General features: G+C 47.8%; 1 protein-coding gene across 1 annotated transcript in view; it reads left to right on the top strand.

The window, feature by feature from the left end:
* Positions 1–2,117: 2,117 nt before the first annotated feature.
* The window catches only part of LOC103250172 (nitric oxide synthase, brain), a gene marked incomplete at its 5' end in the record, with an annotated part of 62,103 nt that continues 36,655 nt past the window's right edge, over positions 2,118–27,565 (top strand). Inside the window, 12 exons of the mRNA XM_021707888.1 lie at positions 2,118–2,292; positions 6,297–6,398; positions 8,088–8,282; positions 9,123–9,208; positions 11,788–11,932; positions 13,238–13,342; positions 13,984–14,042; positions 15,763–15,864; positions 17,669–17,785; positions 21,727–21,901; positions 25,282–25,420; positions 25,821–25,899. Of these exons, the coding sequence (XP_021563563.1) occupies positions 2,118–2,292; positions 6,297–6,398; positions 8,088–8,282; positions 9,123–9,208; positions 11,788–11,932; positions 13,238–13,342; positions 13,984–14,042; positions 15,763–15,864; positions 17,669–17,785; positions 21,727–21,901; positions 25,282–25,420; positions 25,821–25,899 (1,479 nt within the window). The remainder of the gene's footprint in view (positions 2,293–6,296; positions 6,399–8,087; positions 8,283–9,122; positions 9,209–11,787; positions 11,933–13,237; positions 13,343–13,983; positions 14,043–15,762; positions 15,865–17,668; positions 17,786–21,726; positions 21,902–25,281; positions 25,421–25,820; positions 25,900–27,565) is intronic.

The raw sequence follows: 27,565 nt of genomic DNA on the forward strand, positions 1-27,565 counted from the left end.
CAGTTAGGTTGATTCCATTCCTTGGCTATGATGAGCAGTGCTGCAGTAAACATGAAGGTGCAGATATCTCCTTGATAGACTGATTTCCTTACCACTGGATAAATGTCCAGTAATGGGATTGCTGGATCACGTGGTAATTCTACGTGGTAGTTTTTTGAGGAAGTTCCAAGCTGTTCTGCCTAGTGGCTGTACTAGTTTACATTCCCAACAGTGTGTACAAGTTCCCTCTTCTCCATGTCCTCACTAATATTTATTTTTTGTCTTTTTTATAATTTCCATCCTAGTGAGAGTGAGATGATCACTCATTGTGGTTTTGATTTGCATTTCCCTTATGATCAGTGATGTTGAGCATTTTTTCATCTATTTGTTGGACATTTGTATGTTTTCTTTTGAGAAATGTCTGTTTCAATCATTTGCTCATTTTTTAATCCAATTGTTTGCTTTTATGCTGTTGAGATGTTTGAGTTTCTTATACATTCTGGATATGAACCCCTGTCAGATGAATAGTTTTTGTTTCAATCATTTGTCCATTTTTTTAATCAAATTGTTTGCTTTTATGCTGTTGAGATGTTTGAGTTTCTTATATATTCTGGATATGAACCCCTGACAGATGAATAGTTTTCAAATATTTTCTCCCAGCTTGCAGGCTGTCTTTTCACGTGGTTGATTGTTTTCCTTGCTATGCAAAGGCTTTTTAGTTTGATAAAATCCCATTTGTCTATTTTTTGCTTTTGTTGCCTGTGCTTTTGAGGTCTTATTCATAAAATCCTTCCCTAGGCCAATATCCTGAAGCATTTACCGGTTTTCTTCTAGTAGTTTTATAGTTTCAGGTCTCAAAGTTAATTTTTTTTTTTTAAATCCCACCCTGCACTCACGTGACACCTCAGTGGTCTCACACTAATCTCAATCCTGAACTGGATCCTGTCTTTATTGAAAATGTTGATCTACTGTTCATCCAATATATATATGATTTTGCTGGGCATGGTGGCTCACACCTGTAATCCCAGCACTTTGGGAAACTGAGGCGGGAGGATTGCCTGAGCCCAGGAGTTCAAGACCAGCCTGGGCAGCATAGTGAGACCTCATCTCTACAAAAAAAAAAAAAAATCAAAAAAATTAGCCAGGCATGGTGGTGCAAACCTGTAGTCCCAGCTACTCAGGATGCTGAGGCAGAAGGATTGCCTGAGCCCAGGAGGTGAAGGCTGCGGTGAGCCATGATCATGCCACTGCCCTCCAGCCTAGGCAACAGAGTGAGACCCTGACTCAAAAAAAAAATTAATTTTGATTTTTTTAAATGTTGCATTAATTCAAAATATTGCATAAATGAGTGATAGCATTGATCTTGGTTACTGAGTTTTTGGTGTACCTCCTTACCTCATAACTTTTGCACCCAAGGCTAATGCCTTACCTGCCTGATCCTAGTCTCAGCCTGGAGAGGGAGCAAGTGTCTGGAGGCTCCTGACACCCCAATATTTAGGAAGTCACCTCATGACTTCCTGGGTGAGGTTTAGCCTACATTCATTCACTCATTCATCCATTGGCTTGTCCCACATGGTTTACTGTTTCCAGTACAGGCCAGGCATCGTGCTAGCTTTCGAGGTTGACTTAATCCCGCCTCCATGGTGCTTATGATCTCCAAGGGGAAGATCTTACACCATTACTCAAATATTTAATTCCAATAAACGGGGCATCAGGGAAGCCTTCATGAGTAAGCAGCATTTTAGCTGAGAATTAAAGTATTAGTAAGAGCCGGAAGCACAGCAGGAAGGAACAAGATCCCAGGAGGCAGGAACTGCCTGTGCAAAGGCCCTGAAGTAGGAGGAGCTCAGAGGGGTGGGGGCAAAGTAAGTCCCCACGCTTTCCCCTGGACTGACTTTCCTGGTGGGTTTGGAATATAAACAGCAGCCCAAGGCAGTGGTTTCCAGGCCTGAACATCCATTTGAAATACCTGGGAAATGTGTTTAAAATGTGTATCCTCAGGCCCCACCTGTGAAACGTGATTCCATTGACCTAGCGCGGGCCTAGGAATCAGGTCCAGACAGTCAGTCCCTGGCATTCCAGCATCCCCAGACTCAGGCTGTCCTGCCCAGGTGAGCCGGCTGTGTTGCTCTCTGCAGGTTTGAGTGGTTCAAGGACCTGGGCCTGAAGTGGTACGGCCTCCCCGCCGTGTCCAACATGCTTCTTGAGATCGGCGGCCTGGAGTTCAGCGCCTGTCCCTTCAGCGGCTGGTACATGGGCACAGAGATTGGCGTCCGCGACTACTGTGACAATTCCCGCTACAACATCCTGGAGGTGAGGCTCCTCATGGGTCACCACGAAGGGGAGCCCAGGGCAGAGGGCGTCAGCTCAGCAGTCCCTCCCCACAGCCCAGCTCAGGAGCGTGGATGCTTGAAGGGGTTAGAACAGAATTGCAATCCTGGTGAAGCTCCTGGAAGCTTCAGAGGCACCTGTGTCTTTACCAGCGATGAAAATCACAGCCAAGCACAGTGGCTAACATCTTGAATCCCAGCACTTTGGGAGGCTGAGGCAGGAGGGTCACTTGAGGCTAAGAGTTCAAGACCAGCCTGGGTAACGTAGTGAGACCCCATCTTTGCCAAAATAGAAAAAAGAAAAAAAGTTAGCCAGGTATGGTGATAGCTACTCAGGAGGCTGAGATGGAAGAACCACTTGAGCCTGGGAGGTCGAGGCTAGTGAGTCTTGATTATGCTACTGCACTCCAGCCTGGCTAACAGAGCAAGACTCCATCTCTTAAAAGAAAAAGAAGGCCAGGCTCGGTGGCTCAGCCTGTAATCCCAGCACTTTGGGAGGCCAAGGCTAGTGGATTGCCTGAGCCCATGGGTTCAAGACCAGCCCAGGCAATTGGTGAGATCTCGTCTCTACAATAATTTTTTTTTAAAAAATTAGCCGGATGTGGTAGCACAGGCCTGTAGTTCCAGCTACTTGGAAAGCTGAGACAAAAGGATTGCCAGAGCCTGGCAGGTTGAGTCTGGGGTGGCCATGAGTATGCCACTACACTCTAGCCTGGGCAACAGAATGAGACTCCACCTCAAAAAAAAAAAAAGAAAAGAATAGCAAACATACACATAGCACACACCACACACTAACACTATTCAAAGCACTTGGCCTGTATTCCATTCTTATTTAATCCTCCCCATAATCTTGGTACTTCCCCTTTCACAAAGAAACCGAGGCCTTTTGGAGGGATGGAGTGACAAGCTCAAGGTCACACAGTTAGCAGGTGTGGGATGTCAGCCCAGTTTGGCCCGATGGTCCAAGTTCCTCACCACTGTGTTACACTGCCTCTCAGTGTTAAACCTTGTGAGAAGAGTTGGGGGGTGACCCACAAACTCGGGACATATTTAGTCTCCTCTGAAAAGCAAGGGAGGAGGGCTGGCAGTGGTTCCCTACTCTAAGCACTTCTCAGAGGGTCTGATTCCCTCCCGGGCTGACTCATCCTTATCGACTAAAAAGTGCTGGAGCGGTGCTTCCTGAAACTCACATTTGGTGAAAGCATCATGATTGCTGTGTTTTTGTCAGCAAATGTGTCTCACAACAGTCTGCTGCTGTTGGCTTTGTTTCAAACGTGGGCACTGAGAAACAGAGAAGTTGAGTGCTGGGCCTGTGTCACACAGGAAATAAGAGGCAGAGCCAAGATTAGAACTCATAATCCTGCACCTTTGGGAGGCTGAGGTGAGTGGATAGCCTGAGCCCGCGGGTTCGAGACCCGCCTGGGCAGCGAGACCTCATCTCTACAATAACTCAAAAAATCAGCCGGGCGTGGTAGCGCATGCCTGTAATTCCGGCTACTCGGAAGGCTGAGGCGGAAGGATCGCCGGAGCCCAGCAGGTCGAGGCTGTGGTGGCCGGGAGCGGCCACTGCACTCCAGTCTGGGCGGCAGAGTGAGACTCCAACTCAAAAAAAAAAAAAAAAAAAACAAGAACTCAACCAGGCCAGGCATGGTGGCTCATACCTGTAATCCCAGCCCTTTGGAATGCCTAGGGAGGAGGATCGCTTGAGGCCAGGAGTTCAAGACCAGCCTCAACAACATAGCAAGACCCCATCTCTACAAAAACTAATAAAAAAATTTAAAAAAAAAAAAGCCCAATGTGGTGGCTCATGCCTGTAGTCCCAGCTACTCAGGGGGCTGAGGTGGGAGGATTGCTTGAGCCGAGGAGTTTGAGGTTGCAGTGGTCTATGGGCAAAAGAGCAAGACCCTTTCTCAAAAACTCAGAAGCAAGTGTTAGGGTTGTGTTGTTAAAATCCACTGGTATCGCCCTGGAATATAGATGCAAGACATCTTCAGCCTCACTGCACACTGGAGGCCCTGGGACTTGATGGTGCCCGGGTCCCATTCGCCAGGGTTCTGATGTGACTTGGGCATCTGCATTTTGCAAAGTTCCCCTGGAAGATTCTACTGGGCAGCTACTGATGCATACAAACTTCTGGCACGAGAGAAGACATTTCAGGCCATTTCCACAGAAGGGACTCAAGTCGCATTTGGGGATTTTTTTTAAGTCATAAAACTTTTTCTCTCCCTGCAATAATTTCTATTCTTTTCACCAAAAATAATGCTGTAGAATAACAGTAGCAGGATGACTGACTGTACACACTTTCCTCTGTCCTAAACCAACTCAAGTTTCATATGCATTTCCATAAAGCAGCGTCACTTGTCTTACTTCCTGCAAACCTGTCGCTGGTAAAGGCTCCAGCAGAACCTAACACTTCAGCCTCAGAGTGAATCCCAAAGCCCGCTTTCTGATCTCTGCTTGCATCTCAGTTGCAAAGAATAGTTGCTGGGTAGCTTAAACGAGCCTCCCTCTCACCCCAACCCTCCAATCCCCACTGCTATTAGGTTCGCATGCTGACAGCTGGATCTGGGAGTCATTTACCCAAGCCCGAGAAATTGCTGCCTTCCAGCCCTGTAATGAGACCTGAGTTCCCGCCAGTGACTGGTATTGACAGAGACAGTGGAAACAGGGCTCTAATTAATGCATTTGCTCTTGGGTCTTCTCTGCTCCTGACACCAGTTCCTGCTTCTGCCTTAGCTGCAACATACATGTCACCAGCCGAGCTGGTTTTTGCAAGTCATTTTGCCGCAGGCGTGGGCTGGCTGGGGAGCAGGTTCCAGGACTTGGCCATTAGGCATCTTCCAGGGCTCCGGCTCCAAAGCCAACTGGCTCTGTGGACCCCGGAAAAGTTCAGGTACCTCTCTGAGCCTCGGTTTCCCCATCTGTCAAGCACTCATCGTCAAAGGACTTGTGCTGAGGAGTTCAGCACTCATCGTCAAAGCACTTGTGGTCCAGATGCTAAGTAATGACTGCTCTGGGGGTGGGGTAGGCTGGAGGGGCTGGAGAGGTAGCTTTTCCCCAGACCTACATCTCTGCTTAAGACAATCCCCAAAGCCGGGCTCGGTGGCTCAGCCTGTAATCCCGCGCCTTTGGGAGGCTGAGGTGAATGGATTGCCTGAGCCCGCAGGTTCGAGACCCGCCTGGGCAGCAAGACCTCATCTCTACAATAAATCAAAAAAATCAGCTGGGCGTGGTAGCGCATGCCTGTAATTCCGGCTACTCAGAAGGCTGAGGCGGAAGGATCGCCGGAGCCCAGTAGGTCGAGGCTGAGGTGGCCAGGAGCGGCCACTGCACTCCAGTCTGAGCAACAGAGTGAGACTCCAACTCAAAAAAAAAAAAGACAAATCCCCAGACTCTGCCTGCAGTCACACCTGGAATAAAATCCGGACTCCTTGGCACATCCTTCAGGGTCCCACATTGTCCAGTCCCGCCTCACTCCCACCAGATCCTCTCATGCGCCACCCTCTGAGTACACTGCCCTCTTTCTGTGTCTCAGATGGCCCAAGCTTGGTCCTACCTCAGAGCCTTGCTTTTGCTGGTCTCTCCCCAGAGCTACGAATTTTCTGCTTCTCCTCATCACTTAGGTCTCGCCTTACATGCTCTCTCCACAGTGGGCCTTCCCCGACTGCCCCGAATCAGCCCAGTTCCATGTTCTTCTTCATCCTGTTTCCTTACCTTATTTTCTTCCTAGGGATTAGCACATGTCAGTATTAACTCTCTCCCCACTCAGAATGTAAGTTTAATCATTAAAAGGCTAGCCAAGTCTCTAGTTTCCTGCTGCCGACAGGTTCTCAAAAGAAAAAAAAAATACTTTAAATGAGTGAGTGAATGAATTAGTTTGTGAGCGAGTTGATTGATTAATTAAGAAGTTCATTTATAACAGCAGCTCGTCAGTCTGAAATCCAGAGGTGCCCAGCCTATAGGTCTGCCTTTTTTCTCCTCTCTCAGGAAGTGGCCAAGAAGATGAACTTAGATATGAGGAAGACATCCTCCCTGTGGAAGGACCAGGCACTGGTGGAGATCAATATTGCAGTTCTCTACAGCTTTCAGGTAGCACCAGGACCCCACAATCACCAGGGTCGAGCCTCAAATGGGAGCTCAGACCCTTCCAAACCTGGGTTCAGAGGGTCAAGAGACCTACCTACCAGAAGCTGCTGTTGGGAGGAGTCTATCCATGAACATGGTCTGCCTCCCATCCTGCATGCCTTCCTCTCCAGTGTGGCTCTTGGGTGGGGACCATTTGACAGACAGATGAGATGAATAGATGGTGGAGGGGAGCATTGTGACTTGTTGCTTTGGGTTTTTTAGACTTGAGATGACAGGCATCCTCTGTGTCTTGTCCTTTCTTAAGTTCTCAGGCTATGGCATAACAGACAAATACTCATCATCGTGATAAGAAGCACTTAGGATCCAAAATGCATGAGGCTCTGTGGCAAATGGTATTATAGTAGGGTGGCTGTGAAATGTATTGGCTAAGCCACAACTCTTTTGAGAACAGAAAGGGGAGCTATAAATAATTATGCCAGGACAGTGGGCACAAACCAGGATTCTCCTGGGAAAACCAGGAGACTTAAAGAATAGAGGTCACTCGTCCTGATAGGGAGCATCTCTATCCTATGGGGGCTTCCAGTCTGGGCATGTCAAAGGCACACACAGCAGGATGAACACGTTAGACCAAGTCGTGAGTAGATAGGAATAAAAGCCATATGTCCCCATGTCAGATATGGGGACAGTGGGGGCACTGAGGAATATCAAAGGAAAGAAACAGCTTGAGATGGCAAGACAGAGGGAGACCACCTCCCTTCCCTCTTAGTGATAGAGGAGGTGAAGTTTGTGGACTGACACAAAGACAGGTCAGCCAATAGGGTCGGAGGGAGATGAGCAATGAAGAAACAAGAGAGCAGGAAGGGCGAGGTTTTATGAGCAAAGAGAGGAAATGTTGCTTGCACAGCTTAGGAATTCAGGCCCAGCCCAGCTCCCCTCGACATACAGTCCACCTGCGCCTCCCCTGTGATTTACCTGTGCTGTTTTTTTAAGTCAACTCAACTAAAAACTTGTATTTTATGAGGATTTTATATCACCACCATACACTGAGAGCGGGCATCAGTTGCCATAAATGGAAGGCAATTGTGATATTAAGTAAATAAGCAAGCAAACACAAGGAAAACAAAGCAAAGTTGTGCGTCTCTCACCAGTAACCCCAGCACTCCCAGAGACTGAGGCGGGAGGATCTCTTGAGCCCAGGAGTTCGAGACCAACCTGGGCAATATAGCAAGACCTCATCTCTGCAAAAAAATTTAAAAGTGAGCCGGGCACGATGGCACGCACCTGTGGTCCCAGCTACTCAGGAGGCTGAGGTAGAAGGATCGCCTGTGCCCAGGAGGTAGAGGCTGCCACAAGGAGTGATGGTGCCCCTGCCCTCCAGCCTGGGCCACAGAGTGAGACACCAACTCATACATAAATAAATCAATTTTAAAAATTTTAAAAAGGAGGGTGGGATGAGAGGGAGGAAGGTTGGAAGATCCACAAGAAAGATGTTAAAGATACAACAGCACCCAACCGAGACGTTCTCCTGGGCCTAAGTGGGGCCAAAAGAGAAACGCAGAGAGAATGGCCGTGGGAAAACCCACCCTGGGGCCCACTCCCAGGAAGCACTGCTCTGGGGGTAGAGAGTGAGCGTCCTGAGAGAGACACCCAACTTCTCTTTCCTCGGCACCCCTGTCCCCTCTCCTCCCACAGAGCGACAAGGTGACCATCGTCGACCACCACTCGGCCACCGAGTCCTTCATCAAGCACATGGAGAACGAGTACCGCTGCCGGGGAGGCTGCCCCGCCGACTGGGTGTGGATCGTGCCCCCCATGTCCGGCAGCATCACCCCCGTCTTCCACCAGGAGATGCTCAATTACCGCCTCACGCCCTGCTTCGAATACCAGGTCCCGCCCCGCCGCCTCTCTTGTGCTGAGTCTTCTGCGTCCGACACACGTGTTGCCTCGGGGGGCAACTATCTCTCTCTCTGAGCAGAGGGCTGCATCCCCTCCCTACACACACACATTGTCTCAGTGGTCCCACCTGCTCATCCGCTGGTCCCCCGCCGGCCAAGGGTTCTTCGGGAAATTTACTCCTCAGCAGTCTCGGGCCGTAACCCCCCTCTTTCCCCTCTCTTTTGTGAAACCTTCTTCATTTCATTCTTCAGCTCAGTGGTCACCTCCTCCAGGAAGCCCTTCCTGCCCTCCTAAACGCCATGAAACACTATTATTTTCATGAACCACTTTTTGATAGCACCTGTCACAGCTGCTCCATTTATTTGTGTGATTTCTCTGACAAAGAAATGGCTGTGAGTTCATGAGAGCAGGGGCAACATCTGTCTAGCTCACCGGGACACCCCCGGCACAGCGCCTGGCTCAGGGAGGCCCTCGGTACTTCCTGGCGGGCTGAATGAATGAATGATTGAGTACATGAATGAGTGAGTGAATTAGGGGCCAGCCCTGGACACTCAATAGCCGCACGCGGCTGGTGGCTTCCATATGGGACAGCACAGGTCTAGCGGAAAGACCAGATGGAGATGAAATGAATTTGAGAGGGACTGAGGGTGGAGGGGGATGGATTAGCCAGACAACGCAGAAACCACTGGGCAAGAACCTGTGGTCGGCACTTCTGGAATCCCACATGGAGGGCTGAGGGCAGGACAGCCCCAGGCCCTAGGGAGTCCTGGGCGTCTCCGAGGGGAGCCGGGTGCCCTCCTGCGGTGACCATTGTCCTCTTTTCTTTTCCAGCCCGATCCCTGGAACACCCACGTCTGGAAGGGCACCAACGGGACCCCCACAAAGCGGCGAGCCATCGGCTTCAAGAAGCTGGCAGAGTGAGTGTCCTGCAGCAGGTGGGCGGGCAGCTGTGCACCCATGCTCAGAGAACCCCAGCGAGGGGAGCCAGCTGGTGCTTGCACCCCACACTCCCACTGGCCCCTCGGGGATACAATCTTGCCGTCTCCTCCTGCGCCCATGCCTGCTTTGCCCCGAGTGGGAGATGTCAGTGTTGCCCCAATGTTTCTCTTCCTCGAACTCACTTTCCCTTCCCAGTTTCTTAAACTCTTGTCTTAGAGACAGTGGTATATCGATAATAATAATACCTTGATTCATAACGTTTGCCCATTGCCATGTTGTAAACACTCTCATGATGGCCATTCTCAAGCTACCAACAGAAAGTCACTGAACTCAGAGTGGGGAGGAACCGTGGTCAGTCAGCCCCAGGGCAGCACTGCCTAGAGAACATCCTGGACCAGGGCTGGCCCCTAATTCATTCACTCAGTCATTCATTCATTCAGCCCACCAGTGATTGCTGAGGGCCTCTCGGAGCCAGGCGCTGTGCTGGGCTCCAGGGATGTCATGGTGAGCTAGACAGATGTAGCCTCTGCTCTCATGAACTCACAGCCATTCATTTGTCAAAGAGTTACACATATACAATAAGTGGCAATAATAAATTAACTCATGGAAATAACAGTGGTTCAAGAAGTCTGGGAGGTCAGGGAGGGCTTCCTGGAGGAGGTGACCATTGAGATGATGAAGGTTCAACGACTAAGAGGTGATAGGGGGTACATAGCTACTGAGGAGTAATTTTCTTGAAGAATACTTGGCTGGCCGGGTGACAGCTGATGAGTGGGGTGGTACCAGCTGAGACAGCTTCATGGGGGTGCAGCCTTCTACCCAAAGAAAGAGAACCTCATGGAGTAACTCACCAGAGGCTAATGTTTGGAGCTACTGTTTTGGCAGGAGACAGGGGTATGTCCTGAGGCTCATACTCACCTCCTTGAGTCCAGAACTCTCTATGTATGCTATCTCATCTATGACAAGTGCCATCTAAGCCAAGGACCCCAAAGGCAAGACATTGGTGGGCCTTGCAGAGACTCAAACCTAAGTCCTCACTCCTAATATGGCCAGTGGGATCTCTCTTCCTCTCTCTCCTTCCACCCTAATCCCATCCTCCAGCCAGGCAAGAACTCATGACAGGCTGGGCGCAGTGGCTTACACCTGTAATCCCAGCACTTTGGGAAGCCGAGGTGAGTGGATTGCCTGAGCCCAGGAGTTTGAGACCAACCCGAGCAACGTAGCAAGAGTTCGGTTTTACAGAAATGAAAACAATTAGCAGGGCGTGGTGATGTACACCTGTAATTTCAATACTCAGGAGTCTGAGGCAGGAGAATCACTTGAGCCCAGGGAGTCGAGGCTGCAGTCCTAATGCAAAACAAAAAACAAAAAACCCTCATGGGCAGCCATCCTTTCCTAACGAGAATATTTCACATGATCTCAGGGCCCCCATTGGCTCCAGTTAGGTTCCCCTGTCTCTGAGGAAGAAGGGAGGAAGAAATCTAAAATGTTAATTGCACTATTAAGTTTTGGGTAGTAACAATGGGAATTAATTATCGCTGTGTTTTTATGCTCAGATCATTCCAAGGGAACCCTCCAGCTACCTTTTATTCCTTTCAGCTTCTCCCCCAAGCTCCTGTGTTCCTACAGCGTGGGCGGTTTTCCTGATTCTAAAAAATAATGAATTTACCTCCAATAATCCCCAGGTGGGGGATAATTAGCGATTTGTATACAACCGCTAACTGGAACCTAACGGGAGCCAACGGGGGCCCTGAGATTCCTAGTTAGAACAGGGAGTTTCGCTCAGGAGTGGAGCCCAGGTATTCCTGAGCCCCTGGTTTCTGTGCCCTCTCCCCTCTGCCTCACTCCTGGCCCTGTAGAGGGGAAGGATGGAGCCTTGGTTTGGGCTTCTTCGTTTACCTGGAAAGAGGCTGGACTCGGCATTCAAACTCCCCAAAGAGGCAGCATCTTTGGATAGGTATTTAATTAGAATCTACCGGGTACCAGGCTCTATGCAAGACCCCGGATGTGCATTGCTGAGTAGGCCAAACCTGGCCCTACCTTGGACCTCTCAACTCCCTTCTAAGTTAATGCCTGGTGACTTCTTAGGGATTCATTTCTCTCTGTGTTTCTCTCAAGCACGCGTACACACGCATGCACACATGAGCATAGCTCTATCCTCAGTGTCCTCCAGCTCCTCCAGCAATGCCTGACACAGTCAAACACTCAACACATCTTTGATGAATGAGGGATAAGCAAATGGATGGATGATCATCCTATGAGGCAACTCTTGGGATGCCAAAGTGCTGAAGCCTGGGACCCACGGACCAAGCCACAAACTAACAGAACTCACCCTCCGTTCTGATCATAACGAATCGCTCTGGTGGAATTCACCCAAGAAGTCAGTTGGCTTCCTGGAGGCAGAGGTTTTGAGTGTCTCTGAGGGAAGCCTGAGGCCATCAAGCACGTAGAGGCCACGTCCCCTCCTGTTAGATTTCATGGATAGCAGTTCTGAAAGTCCCAATTCAGGATCTTCTCTCCCTCCTCCCTTGTTCCCCCCCCATCCTCTTCCCTCCAGAGCTGTCAAGTTCTCGGCCAAGCTGATGGGGCAGGCAATGGCCAAGAGGGTCAAAGCGACCATCCTCTATGCCACGGAGACCGGCAAATCACAAGCCTATGCCAAGACCTTGTGTGAGATCTTCAAACACGCCTTTGATGCCAAGGTGGGTAGGGGACAATGACAGCTCCTCGGCCCTTCATGGTAAATAAAAATGGGGGAGGCATAGAGGCTCACACCCGTAATTTCAGTATTTTGGAGGACCAAGGCAGGAGGATCACTTGAAGCCAGGAGGTCAGGACCAGCCAGGGCAACATAGGGAGATCTCATCGCTACAATTTTTTTTTTTTTAATTAGTCAATCACGGTGGTTCATGCCTATAGTTCCAGCTACTCGGGAGGCTGAGGAGGGAGAATCGCTTGAACCCAGGAGTTCAAGACTGCAGTGAGCTATAATTGCACCACTGAATTCCAGCCTGGTGACAAGAGTGAGACTTCGTTTCCAAAAACAAACAAAAAAGATAATAAATAAAACTAACACTTAAAAATATTAAAATAGGAGAATATCTTTTAAAATGGGAAGGGGAAAGAGAGAAGTCAGCAGAGAAGGACCCCTTGACAGCAGATGAAAGCACACTCGAAAATGCCCACACGTACACAAATCTCAGGGGACCCTGATGTGCCTCTCTCCACAAACCTTCCAGAAGTCTAGGAATCACAAAATATCCCCATCTTTGGAGTAAAGTGTTAGAAGGTTTGTAAGAACCCGTTCTGAGAACAGTTTTGGAAGCTCTGCATTAAACACAACTGAATCGATTTCATTCCTGCAGGACTTCTCAGAGCCTTGAATCTACAAGCATGCCTTATAATCTCCGAAAGAGGAGAGGATAGAATGTCAGTGTTTCCCAAATGTATTTGACCAGGGACCACTTATTTTCATGGAGCATCTCAGGAGACTGGAATTTTCTAGAACCTGCTTTGAGAAATGTTGCTCGGGGCATGATAAGACACAGGGCAACCGTCTTTCCCTGAGGCACGTACCTCCGATGTGTTTGGCCGGGGCACTCCACACTGCTGGAGGGAGGATAAGAGAAGAGACTGAGCAGCCTTGGTCAGATCTGGCCAGATCATTTTCAACCTACATGGGGCAGAAAAAATTCAGGTCAACCGACTGTAAGAAGCCCAGGGGCCTCCATCAAGATCCCTCTCTGCTGGCAGCCCACCCTTGAACCGTTGCCCCAGGCAAGCCTTCAGGCCACCGACCATAGGAAGGTCCCCAAAAGCGCTTAGTTCTACCCACTTGAGCCCATGGAACTGTGGAACCAGAATGAGGGGCTCTCGTCCCATGGAGTTGACTCAAAATGACTCCCCTTCTCCTCATCTCTTCTCCCTCTCCATCACCTCCTGTCTCTCCTCCCTCTTCTCTCTCCTCACCGCCTTCTTCCTTCCCTTGCCTCTGCCCGCGCCCCTAGGTGATGTCCATGGAAGAATACGACATCGTGCACCTGGAGCATGAGACTCTGGTCCTGGTGGTTACCAGCACCTTTGGCAACGGAGACCCCCCTGAGAACGGAGAGGTGAGATGCGCTTCCATCTGTCCTGGCGTATGCTTCCACCATGGGGAAGAAGGAGGAGCCGAGCTGGGCCCCTTCCCCTACACCTGTTCAATAGCAAATCTTGCTGAGCCTCAAAGCCAGTGGCTTCCACTGGGACCCAAGTTATGTGCAAACATGGGACGATTTCAAGTCCCCAGTCTTTCGGTGTCCACTAGTTGGCTGGTCCCTCGTGAAAACGATGTTGCCTAAGTGAGCCACCGGTTTGGAATGGGTGCTCCTATGGTGAGCTTGGAGTCTCCTACTGCATTTGAGGGACCCCAAGCTCACGATCAGAGCACCCATTCCAAACAGGTGGCTCACTCAGCTGACATCGTTTTCACGAGGGACACTGCGACAATATTTTCATAGAGAGGAAGCTATGAGGGGGAGTTGTGTGCTGGAGAAGGGGAGGTCCACAACCTGCAGTCATTTAAACAGCTGGTCTTTTCGCTGCATCTGCAATGCGGGCACTGCTACCTGGCCTGATCCCCCGACCATGCCTGACTTCCAGGGTCCCGGGCATCAGTCTCCTCTCCGCCAGCCAGGACCCCAGTCCCTCAGCGCCCGACTCAATTCCCGATTAACACATGTTTTACATCTCGCTCATCTGTTTCGGCCTCCAGAAATTCGGCTGTGCGCTGATGGAAATGAGGCATCCCAACTCTGTGCAGGAGGAAAGAAAGTAAGTAAACGACCCTTCCAATGTCACCCGATGCCCCCCGGGGTAGCTGACTTTACCATCTGGGCTGTACATTCAGTTCCGGGTAGTGGCTGTAACCCAAGTCCCTTTGTGACAACTTTAGCTTGGGGGCATCTGCCGTCCATTGGGGCAGAGGTTTTTTGTTTGTTTTATTTTATTTATTGTAAAGATGTGGGGTACAATTCAGGGTTAGGTATACAAACATTGATCATGCAGGTACCCTTGTTGATGAGGTATGCCCCTCCCTCCCCTAGCAGTTTCCCTCAACTGCTAATCCCACCCCCACCCCCCCCCGACAGTTTTCCACTACTGCCAATCGCTTTCTTAAAGCATTATAATTGTTCAAGTTCTGCTTATGAGTGAGAACATATGGAACTTGGTTCTTTGTTTCTGTGATAAATCATTGAATATAATCGACTCCAAATCCATCCAAATTGCTGCAAAGTCCGTGCTGGATTGGATTTTTAAAATGTGGTACATATACACAATGGAATATTATGCAGCCATAAAGAAGGGGATGGGTTTTGGTTTCTGGGCAGGTCACTTTGCAGTCCCATGTCTCAGTTGCTTTTTCTGTCAAATTGGGGTTCTAATACCTGCCTTAACTTTCTCATGGGTAAGAATCCAATGAGAAGCTAGATGAAAGGGCATGGTGTAAACATCGTTCTTATTCTTTTTCCCTCTTTGGGAACTTAGATGCAAAATTAATGAAAGGTAACCTATAGTCTCCAGTTACTCAGGAGGCTGAGGCAGGAGGATTGCCTGAGCTTCAGAGTTCAAGACCAACCTGGGCAACATGGCGAGACCAGTCAAAAAAGAAAAGTTACTAAAACCTTCTTTTCTTAGAACTTTACTCTCTGATGCTCACAGCAGGGTTGCAGCTAATGTAGATGTCAAATTCAAAAGATAGATGCCTCAATGTAAGACAAAAAAAGTACCTATCGTCAAAAGACGTTCATGATGGAATTGCAACTAATGTTAGGTTGGGTTCTAAAGGTATTTGATAAGGTGAAAAACATCTGTAATCAAAATTATCCAGGTGGGAGGATTGCTTGAGGTTGGGAGTTCGAGACCAGCCTGGGCAACATAGCAAGACCCCCATCTCTACCAAGAATTAAAAACTCAGTTGGATGTGGTGGTGTGCGACTGTCATCCCAGCTACTCGGGAGGCTGAGGTGGAAGGATTGCCTGAGCTCAGGAGTTGGAGGCTGCAGTGAGCTGGGATCGCGCTACTGCCTTCCAGCCTGGGTGATAGGGCAAGCCCCAGCTTGAAAAATAAGAATAACAATTACCCTTGAAAAGCCCTTCCCGCCCCGTAAGGTCTGGGACATATGTCGTGTGCTCACTGGACTGCCTTTCGGTGAGGCCAGCTCAGTGGTTCCCCGGCATGGAGCAGATCCCTGTGTCCTCCGCTGAGTGTCAGACGCAGTAGCTGGCTGCGTCTGTGGGTGGCGTTTTGCAGAAAATCCCTCCTGGCTTTTTGCTGAGCACATGTTGCCAGGCTCACATCTGTTTGAAACTCAGGGGGTATGGAGAGTTGCTGAGTCCCTGTTGCCAGCCCTCATTCTGTGCCCGACTCGGGCATCCTAGTCCCTGATCTCCCTGCCCCTCTCCCTGCCACCCCATCCTGGGTGGCCTCCCAGCAGGACCCTCTCGCCCCTCCTTCAGGGAGAGATAGGGCACCATCAATTCTCCCCTCTAGGTACCCGGAACCCTTGCGTTTCTTTCCCCGTAAAGGGCCTTCCCTCCCCCGTGGTGACACAGAAGTCCACGGTCTGGCTACAGCCCGTGACAGCCAGCACAGGTAGAGAGAGTGTGCGTGAGTGGATTTGCATGTGCTTGTGCCCATGTGTGTACACGCATGTGTGTGAAAGTGTGAGCACGCATGCCCGGGGCCACATCCGGGTCTTCAAGAGACCCGAGTCCTAACCCGAGTCGCATCCCTAACTCATTGAGTGACCTTGAGCGAGGCCCTTGACCTCTGTGGGCCTCAGTCTTTCTCATCTGCCAGATGGGGAGAAATTGCCCCTGCCCTGTCCACCTCTGGGGCCTGTTGCTGGGATGAAAGAATAGCAATAAAGAAGGATGAATAATAAAGAAGAAAGCGTTTGGCAAACCTGCCACCTCACACAAATACGCGTGCTGCTATTTTTGCCCGCCACCGTCAGCCATCCCTCCGACACTAACCACCCAGCCACCCCCTGATACGTTGCATGACTTCTTTGGAGAAGTGACTCAATATGAGACTATTTTAGGGCAGAAAATACACTTTCATATATTTAGAACTTTCCTGATGCTGGAGCGAAAACTTTGAAGAGCCTCCAGCTTAGAAATCCTGCTGCCAGAATGCACTTTTTTTTTCCTTCTCTTTTCTTTCTTGTGGGGGGGGGCATCTGTACCCAAGTTTGTGTGTGGGAGTTTTTTCTTGAGTTTTGTGTTTTGTTCTGGGGTGTTGGTTGTTTGGTCTTGCAGTTTTTGTATGGGTCTGGGAACAAAACTCACCCTTTTTAGAGGAAAACTGAGAAACTGGATTTTTTTTTTCTTAAAGTCTCCAGACTCCTGAGCCTCTCAGGCTGAGATTTGACTCCCAATGACATCTCCCTTCACCTTCAAAACAATTTAATGAAAAATGAAATCTCTTTTCATGCTGGGTATTGGTGCTGAACATTTTTCATGTTTACTTCAGATGGGAAATATGACAGAACACTGAACTAAGGACCATAACTTTATGGGAGAGCATTGAATGGGTCCTCCAGCACTGTCCAGAACTTTCTACAAGGACATTAATGTTCTGTATCTGTGCTTGTCCATGGCAGCAGCCACTGGCCACACGTGGCTGTGGAGGCCCTGAAACATGGCTGTTGCAAGTGAGGAACAGGATGTTTAATTATATTTCATCCAAATCAACTTCACTTCGAATTTAAACAGCCACACACAGCCATCCTATTGGGCAGCACGGCCTAGTCTCTGGCTACTCAAAGTGAAGTCTGGAAACTAGCAACATTGGCATCTCCTGGGGGCTTGTTAGAAATGCAGAGTCCCAGGCCCTGTCCCAGAACTACTGAATCGCAATTACCCTTTTAACAAGAACCCAGGATGGGCCGGGTGCGGTGGCTCATGCCTGTAATCCCAGCACTTTGGGAGGCTGAGATTGGAGGATTGCTTGAGCCCAGGAGTGAGACTGGGCAACATAGTGAGGCCCCATCTTTAAAAATATAATTTAAAAAAAATTTAAAGATCCTAGGATGGTTGTACACATTAACATTTGGGAAGCAAGAAATCATGGCCTAATGCTTAAGCGGTAGTATGTTCTATTTCTGACTTCTTACTGATTCAATTATTTTAACTCTATGGGTCTCAAGTTTCCTGAGTTTAGCATGGCCAGAAACCCTTTAAGCACAGGTAGGGGCAAGTGCAGATGGAGTGTTACCACCGTGCTAGGCATGGGTAAGTTGGCACATTGCAGAAGAGGCCACAGGAGTGTTATGGTTGACAACAAGCTAGAGAAGACCTAGAACCAAGATTAGTGACTTGAAGATCCATCGAGGGTGTTGACCTCAGGAGGGGGTTCCGAGCCAGAGCTCACAGACACTCTTTGGTTTTGGTAGGAGCTACAAGGTCCGATTCAACAGCGTCTCCTCTTATTCTGACTCCCAAAAATCATCAGGCGACGGGCCCGGCCTCAGAGACAACTTTGAGAGTGCTGGACCCCTGGCCAATGTGAGGTGAGCAGGGCACCCCAAGGGTCAGGGAGGGCTGAGGCTCTCAGGAAGCTGGACTTGGTTGCAAGGTGGGCTCTTGGTTGTGGGGAGGTTTTCTCCCTTCTGTGTGCATTCATCCTTCGTGAAGCCAGCTGCCTCTTGGCTATCTGGGACTCCTCCACATTGTCTGGTTCCCCAAGCTCCATTTCTTATCCTCTGCGCCCCTCCACCCCATCGTTTGTGCTGAGGTATATTAATCCTTGGATATTTCTCAATGGGCTGCCCTTAAGATCACTATATATTTAATAGAAGCTTCTGGAAGCACCCTGCTATGACCACATGGTTCTTAACGCTGGATGCACATCAAAATCACCTGGGATGTTTGCTATATACCAGTACGATAAGCCCTACCTCCAGAGATTCTGAGGTAATTGGTCTAGAACTGGGTCCAAGCATTTACTTTTTACTTTTTTTATTTAAATCTACCCAGTGGACTCCAATGTGCAGTCAGATTTGAGGAATACCAGCCTCGCTCCATTTTTCCAAAGCACAGTCACATACCATGAGATAATTTTAGGAGCTACGTGGACACATATTTTGTGTTTCAACAATTCTATGGTTATTTGGAAAGAAACAAAACTGGGGTGTCAGACTCTCAGTGTCATGGATATCATTCAAGATGAGACTGACATGACATGAGCAACCCTGTAGGAAGAACATTCAGGCCTGACCACAAATCCCTCAGACTTTTATACCTGACCCTTCTCCATGACTACTTAGGGCAATGCCTGATGTAGATCCCTGGGTTCATAGATTTCTATCATGTCCACTAGTACATCTTCATAGACTTTCTTTTTGAAAGCAATTTTAGGTTGCTAGTAAAACTGAGCAGAAAATTGAGAGAGTCCTCATGTCTCTTGCCCCTATATACGTATAGCCTCCCTGACTCAGCCTCCTGCACCAGAGTGGCACACTTGTTAGAATCGATGGACCTGCCTTGACACATCGCTGTCAGCCAAAGTCCATCGTTGACATAAGGGCACTCACTCAGTGTTGAGCATTTGATGTGTTGTGACATCAGTAAATTTTTTAGCTCGACATTGAAGCCTCAATTCTGGAGTTTGGCAGTCAGACCCATTTTCCCCTTATTAAATCTATCATCTCAGGGGTTGGCAAACTGATGCCTGCAGGCCAAAACCAGCCTGATCGCTGCGTATTTCTTACAACCCGTGAGCTAAGGGTTTCCTACTGGTGAACATTTGTAAGTAATATGATGGTAGCAAACATTATCGTTGAACCCCAGTTAAGCAAAATGTTATCCCCTGCAAGATAATTCCAACCCTCTCATTAGTAGACCTGTATGACCAAAAAATTGGACTCAGTGACTATAATTATGATTTTAGTGTCGTCAATTTTAAAAGTCCAAAAATTTGTTTTCGTTGCTGTCGTGTAACTACCTACCTAGTAGATTCGATTTTGCTTCCTGGCCTACAAGTCTCCAATATACTTGCTATCTGACACCACATATAAAAAGCTTCCTGATTTGGAGGCTTAAAATAGGAATTTTTAAAATATAAAGTAAAGATTGTGATCAGAATGTAATTGTAGTGGAGACTGTGATGCAGGTCTCAAGTCCATCGAGAAGAATATTAATGAATCAGTCACAAACCATCATCTGTTGATGGATGCGAGAGGTGAGAGTCTTAGCCTGTTCTGGCTATGGTAGCAAAATACCATAAACTTGGTATTTATTGCTCACGGTTCTGGAAGCTGGGAAGTCCAAGAATAAGGTGCTGGCAGATTTGGTGTCTGGTGAGGCCCTGCTTTCTGATTCATAGATGGTGCCTTCTAGCTTTGTCCTCACATAGTGGAAGAACTCTGATCTCTTCAGCCACTTCCTTATAAGGGCACTAACCCCATTCGTGAGGGTGCCACCCTCATGACCCAATCAACTCCCAAAGACCCGCCTCCTATTACCATCACCTTGGGGGTTAGGTTTCAACATATGAATTTGGGGGGACATGAACATTCAGACCATGACATTGGGTTTCATGAGCTAGTGGCTAGAAATTAAAAGCAAATTAAAGAGCACGTATAAGTAATTAATCGTCTCAGTGGAAGTCAAATATGGCAGACATCACAAACATAAGTAACAGAGATTTGGGAAACAATACCTTAGCCACAAGTCATCACCAGCAACCGGAGTTTCTAGATTTGCCTTGGGCTACGGTTGTGGCAAGTGGCTTGGGGTGAGGTGCCATTTCCTGCCACCCTCCAATCAGTCCACACCTGGTCATCATCTCTCTCTACCTGTCAAGCTACCACCCTGCAAGGAAAAGGTGGCACTTCCAAATCCAGGAAGATCATGTGTTAGAGTGATGGAGAAATGCTGTCTAATTCCACACATTTTATTTGGGCAGGTTCTGGAAGGTAGGAAAGAAGAGAAGGGTTAAATGAGACAATGCAAATGTGGATTTGAGAAGAGAGGATATAAACCTATGTTCACCTTCATTTGATCTGTGAGACACCAGGACTCACCTCAAGTCCATTCTCCAGTGATGGAGAGTTCCTTTCCAACTTCCCCTGCCTCGTTCCCTCCTCCTCCATCTCAATCTGGTGCCTCTCGTCCCTATCATTCTAAAAAAAAAAAAAAAAGAGCCTCAGGGGCAGGGCCAGACCCTGTATGGTGTAAGTTAAATAGTCCCACTCCTGGACTTATCTGAGAACACTCTGACCTTGAAAAGAAGTGGGGCAAGGTGGGTATTCTTGTCCCATGTGTGAACCTGTTGCCCTGTCTCTAGAGCTACAGCCAAGACTAAGATGTGACATAAGGTGTCTATAGGACCATGAATTAGCAATAGGGGCCATCCCGGACAAAGCTTTTTGTCCCCATATTTCAGTTGAACTGGCCCTACCTCAACATAGTAAAAAACCTCATGATCTTGATCCCCACTGGTTCATGTACCAACATTTTCTTAGTGGTGTCTATGTAAAGAGAGTTTGTGAAGCAAATTAATTTCACAGACATTACAAGGGGGGAAGCCAGAATATTTATAACCCTTTCATCTCCTTGTAAAATAACCTTTTTACACATCAGTATTTGACTGATTAATGACAAGTTCTTCTGGTCTCTTCATCAATCCAGGTCCCTGAGGACTGCTATGTTATAATTTAATTGTCTTTGTACTTAAACTAATCTAGTAATGTCACTTGCAGAATTCAGACCTTCTGCTAACAGACTAATTTGTCCAGCTAGTCCAGTTTAGCAAAGGACACACAAGAAGCAGCCAATGATTCCAGGTCATTGCTATCCCCTACTTGTCTTCCTTAGAACGAATTAGAATCTTCTCTTAAGGATAGTGATACCTAGAAAAGACGAAAAGAAAGAGAGGAGAGATCTTGAAGGCTCTTCGGTTTAAAGATGACCTTCCACAGATGGGTTTGGGATTCTAGGCTAAACTACCATTGGTTAAGTACAGTCTTTCTTGAGATAACAGATTTATGAGTCTGCTTAGGCTCCATAACAAAATACCACAGACTAAGTGGTGCTTAAAGAACAGAAATTTATTTTCTCACAGTTCTGGAAGCTAGGAGTCAAAAATCAAGATGCTTGCAGGGTCGATTTTTGATGAGGCCTCTCTTCCTGGTTTGCAGACAGCCACCTTCTTGCTGTGTTCTGAGAGAGAGAGAGAGAGAGAGGGAAGGAGAGAGGGGAAAAATAAGACAGAGGTCTGGTGTCTCTTCCTCTTCTCATAAGGACACTAATTCTGACAGATTAGAACTCCACCCATATAACCTCCTTTAACCTTAATTACCTTCTTAAAGGCCCTGTCTCCAAATACAGTCACATGGAAAGTTAGGGGTTCAGGATATGAATTTAGGGGGATACAATTCATCCCACAGCACCAGACATTCCCCAAGCCCCACAGTCCCCTGGCATGGGTTTTCTGCTTTCTCTTTGGCAGGTTCTCCGTGTTTGGTCTCGGCTCACGCGCATACCCTCACTTTTGTGCCTTTGGACATGCTGTGGACACCCTCCTGGAGGAGCTAGGAGGAGAGAGAATCTTGAAGATGAGAGAAGGAGACGAGCTCTGTGGACAGGAAGAGGCTTTCAGGACCTGGGCCAAGAAGGTCTTCAAGGTAATCTGGTTCTCAGATACCCAGGGAAGAAAGTACCAGATCCATCAAGAAAGAGAAGAAACTTAGAGAACCCCTAGTTCTTTCTCCACGTGTCCAGCTAAGATACAACTTTAAAGAGCCAGATGAGTTTGGTGGCCTTAAAACACACATTTTCCACCCAGAATCCAACGTCCTTCATTATGAGCAAGGAGTTAATCCATCAAACAAAATTATAGTCTTGGGATTTCAGAGCTGGGAAGAAACTACCCCTCATTCACATTTGGTAGACAAATACACACAAAAAACATAGAGTTAGTTAACTAAGTCAGGCTGCCACACCTCGCCAAACTGGAACTCGGGATCTCACCAGTCTATCTACATTGACAAACCTATCCCTCTCGAGCTAGCTCTTCACTGACCAATATGGTAGCCACTAGCCACAATGGCCATTTAAATTTAAACTTCAACTAATTCATATTACATCTAATGAATGGATACATAAAATGTGGTATATTCATACAATGGAATATTATTGGGACATGAAAAATGAATGAAGTCTTGATACCTGCTACACAGTGGAGACACCTTAGAAAAATGTTTATGTAAAATGGAAGAAGCCAGTCACAAAAGGACATGGTGTAGGATTCCATTGATATAAAATGCCCAGAATTGGAAACTCCATAGAGTCAGAAAGCGCATTAGTGTTTGCTAGGAGCTGGAGGGTGGGAATTGGGAGTAACAGCTAAGGGGTACAGTGCCTTTGTGAATGGTGACAAAAAATTTTCTGGAACTAGACAGCGGTGAATGTTTCAAATGCCATGGAATTGCCATTTTAAAACAGTGAACTGTATGTTATATGAATTGTATCTATATCTATCCAGTAAAAATTAGATAGAATCGGCTCATTCTGTAATCCCAACACTTTAGGAGGCTAAGGCAAGAGGACTGCTTGAGCCCAGGAATTTGAGACTAGCCTGGGCAACATGGCAAGACTTCATCTCTACCAAAAAAAAAATCAAAAAATTAGCCAGGCATGATGGCGCACACCTGTAGTCCCCACTACTCGGAAGGCTGAAGTGGGACGATCTCCTGAGCTCAGGAGGTGGAGGCTGTGGTGAGCCGTGATTGTGCCACTGCACTCCAGTCTGGGAAACAGAGCAAGACTGACTCAAAGAACAAAAATTAGAATGAAAAATCCCATTCTTCAGTTGCACTGACTATACTTCCTATTCTCAGTAGCCACAAGGGTTTAATGGTTACCATGTCAGGCAATGCAGAATGTTTCCATCATGATAGAGCATCCTACTGGCCAGTGCTGTACCAAAGAGAAGGTTTCAAGAGGATAAATGAACCATGGCCTTCTGTCTACACGCGGAGTGTGATTCAGCTGGCCATCCTGGGGGGGTGGAAGCAGTGAGTGTGGACTCCACCCCTTTGACCCACTCCCTACTTGGCCCTAGATTGCGTTCTCATCCGCAGCCCCAGGAGGAAGGGGACTGCACAACCTTCTGTCATTCCAGGGACACTTTTTATCCTGAAAGCAAATGCAGGTAGAGCACAAATGGGGAAACTGAGGTCCCTGGGCTATAAGGATTTGTGTGTGGGAAGGCTGTGTCGATCAGCCTGTTCCTGCATTTCTTCCCAGATAAGGAGAATTGAGATGGCTTGACTTTTTCCATACCTTGAGATCACTCTATCCATCAGCCAACGCTGAATGAGCATCACAGAAGCATGGCTTGGTGAAGACCACTGGACCCTTTAGCTATCAACCTCCTGTCCTCCCATCCCACTGCCAGCTCTGCGGCCACAGATCTAATTTCTCTCTCTACCGATTTCCCTGTTTGGGACATTGCTATGAATACTATGTGGTCTTTTGCAACTGGCTTCTTCCACTTAGCATGGTGTTTTCAAGGTTCCTTCATGTATCTAGCATGAATCAGGACTCTATCCTTTTTCATGGCTGAATAATATTTCATTGTATGGATGTGCTACATTTTGGAGTTTCTTTATTTTAATTCCGGGGGCACATGCACAGGCGTATGATAGTGAGGTTTAGGCTTCTGTCGAACCCATTATCCAAATAGTCAACATGGTGCCCAATAGGTAGTTTTTCAACCCTTGCCCTTCTCTGTCCCTTTAGGAGTCACCAGTGTCTGCTATTCCCATCTTAACTTCCACGTGTACTCAGTGCTTAGCTCCCACTTACAAGTGAGAACATGCAGTATTTGGTTTTCTGTTTCTGTGTTAATTCTCTTAGAATAATGGGATATGCCCCATTTTGTTTATCCATTCACTCGTCGATGAATATTTGGATTGTGTTAAAATAAACACAAGGTCAAACACCAGTAAAAGCTACCCTTGAAAAATCTTTTGAAAAAGATGATCCTGAACAGTAAGATTTAGGATCATTAAAATTGAAAAACTAATGAGCTTGACCCCAGGAAAGGAAGCAAAAGAAGAATGTATACCCAGTCATCAAGACATTCAATATATTCTGCCTTTATGTAATTTTTAAAAATCTTTAGAGGGATATGAATAGAAAATTACTAGGTGTTTACTTTCTTTAATTTTAAGGCTCTATCCATGTGTGTTTTAGGAATAAATGGCATAATGGAATTATATCTTAAGTAGAGGTCAGGTCCTGAAGTAAATATGGTGTGTCCAGCTCATTGAAGAGAGAATGGGTAGATGGTTGGAAGGGTGGATGGGTGGGTAGGTGAATGGATTGATGGATGGGTGAATGGGTGGAAGAAAAGAAGGAAGGGAGAGAGGAAGGGAAGAGAAGGGAAAAAGGAAAGATGAGTGATGGATGTGTGGGTGGATGGATGGATGGATGGAAAGAAGAGAAGGAGGAAGGCAAGGAGGAAACGTGGATGGTTTGGTAGGTGAATGGATGGGTGGGTAGTTAAATGGATAGATGGGTAGGTAAATGGAAGGGAGGAAGGGTGGATGAATGGAAAAGAGGATGGTTGGGTAGGCGAATGAATGGATAGATGGATGGGTGAATGGAAGGGTGAATGGGAGGGAAGGAAAAAGGAAAAGGGGATGGTTGGGTAGGTGAATGGATGGGTTGGTGAATGGACAGATGGGTGGGTGAGTGGAAGGGAGGAAAGGTAGATGGATGGAAGAGTGGATGGATGGAAAGGTGGATAGTTGGGTAGGTGAATGGATGGATGGGTTGGTGAATGGAAGGAAAGAAGGAAGGAAGAGAAGGAAGACAGAAGGAAGGGAGGAAAAGTAGATGGTTGGAAGGGTGGATGGATGGAAGAGTGGGTGGATCAATGGATGGAGGGAAGAAGGATGGGTGAGTGGATAGAGAGATACATGCCATGACTTGGAGCTATTGGGGAGAAGACCCTCTTGACTGAAAGAGGTTCCTGAAAGCCCTGTGTCCTCCACAGGCAGCCTGTGACGTGTTCTGCGTGGGGGACGACGTCAACATTGAGAAGGCGAACAATTCTCTCATCAGCAACGACCGCAGCTGGAAGAGGAACAAGTTCCGCCTCACCTATGTGGCCGAGGCTCCAGAGCTTACACAAGGTAACTCCCGCCACCTGCTGGGGTGGCCCTTATGACCGTGTGGGGACACAGACCTCACCCCCAAAATGAACCGATTGTTGCCCCACGCTCAGTAAAACATGCGGAGACATATCTCTCTCGTCCTCTTCTCTGCTTGGTTCAACCAAATGTGCCTTCTGTTCTGCAGTGTTCATGACCATCTGCCATCCCAATCAGGGCCTACCTCTTTGCTTTTATTTTGAAATGAGGTCTTACTGTGTTGCCCAGGCTCGTCTCAAACATCTGGGCTCAAGCAATCCTCCTGCCTCAGCCTCCTGAGTGGCTGAGATCACAGGTGCACGCCACCACCCCTGGCCTGGAGAGTTTTTATGGACAACTGTCCACTCCCATCTCAGAAAGAATGTTGTTTTTCTCCCCACAGGTCTATCCAATGTCCACAAAAAGCGAGTCTCAGGCGCCCGACTCCTTAGCCGTCAGAACCTCCAGAGCCCTAAATCCAGGTAGGAACACCTTGGCTCCCTCAGTGATCCACCTCTGCTTCCGGATGCCACCCACAATAGGGACAAGTCCTTGTTGACTCCAAGGACTGGCTTCCTGCTTCTCGACCACTGCAAGGCACCAAAGAGACCCTCTTGCTGCTCTGTGGCATCGGGATCTCCTGCTTTCCCTTTGCCAAACTTTGAGCTGGAGGAGTGGAAGAAGGAGATGGTGTTGAGAAAAGGGGTTTGTGAGTAGTTTTAATAGTGAGTGGCATCCCAGTAGAATTGCTAAATCAATGTTCATGGTACCAGAACATCTAACTCAGAAATCAGTTAGTCCAAGCATTTTCTCATAGTGGATAATTTTTCTATGAAGTACTAAAAAAAAATGGCCACTCAGACTCTACTTAAATTCCTTTGGGATGACGGGAGGTTCATCACCTCACAGAACAGCCCACTCTGTGTTTTGAAGTCCTAATTGTTAGAAATCCTTAATAGCCAGCACAACCAAACACCTCAATATCTAATATAACCAAAACATATCTTCCTAGAATTTCATTTTAAGCTCAGTTATACTCTCCAGTGATGCCCAAAACAAGTTCATTTCTTCCCATTGAGAGATCTGCAAACAGCCAATGTCCCATTGAGAGATCTGCAAACAGCCAATGTCATTGACCTGTCTTCCGTGGGTCCTGATTCCTTCAAGTCATTCTTCCTAAGACCTGGTTTCCCAAGCTCTGGGCTTTAGTAAAAGGATGCACTCTGACCTGCTGGAAATGTCATCCTCAGACCTGGTCACAGTGCAGTGGCGGCCGTGTGATCGCCACCAGGACTGTGAACCTATTATTACTATCACTGGTCTGAGCAAGACGCACTAATACCACCCAAGATTGCAGGCGCCGTTCTAACAGCCATTCCGCTCTTCCATTAAGTCCACATCTCTGCTGCCCTGAGACATCACATCTCAAAATGATTGGGCCAGGCCCGGCCATCCCTGGACTGGTATGAGCAATTTTCTCACGCTGGTGAAGGTCTTTGCATCGATTCCAGCCGAATGGAGGTTTTTTGACTTTGCAGTTATAGCCCATGAAGATCTTTTGAAACTTGGATTCTTTGCATAGCACAGTAGAAGGAGTGGGCTCTTGAGTCGGGCATTCCTGGGTTCTGCCCCCAGCTCTGCCACGCACCAGCTATGTGGCCTTGGACAAGTCACTCAAGTGCTCTGAGCCTGTCCCCTTATCTATAAAGTGGGAGGGATGGCTATAAAGATTGCTGACGTTTATCTAGGGCTTTCTCTGTTCCAAGCACCGTGCTAAGTGCTCTGAGAAGGATCTCTCATAATTCCAACCCTCCCAGTAAGTAGGTTCTGCAATCATCCACATTTTTTTTAACTGAGGTCTCTTTGATATCCAGGGTGGAGTGCAGTGGCATGATCACTGCTCACCTCACCTCCACCTCCTGGGCTCAGGCAATCCTTCCACCTCAGCCTCCTGAGTATCTAGGACCACAGGCATGCACCACTGCCCATAGCTAATTATTTTATTTTATTTTATTTTTGTAGAGATGAGGATTCACTGTGTTGCCCAGGCTGGTCTCCTGGGCTCAAGCGATCCTCCTACCTTGGGCTCTCAAAGTGCTGGGATTGCAGGTGTGAACCACCAACCCCAGCCATCATCCACATTTTTTT

Source organism: Carlito syrichta, unplaced genomic scaffold (assembly GCF_000164805.1).
Source record: "Carlito syrichta isolate Samal-C Ts95f unplaced genomic scaffold, Tarsius_syrichta-2.0.1 Scaffold126612, whole genome shotgun sequence".
NCBI classification, from domain to species: Eukaryota; Metazoa; Chordata; class Mammalia; order Primates; family Tarsiidae; genus Carlito; species Carlito syrichta.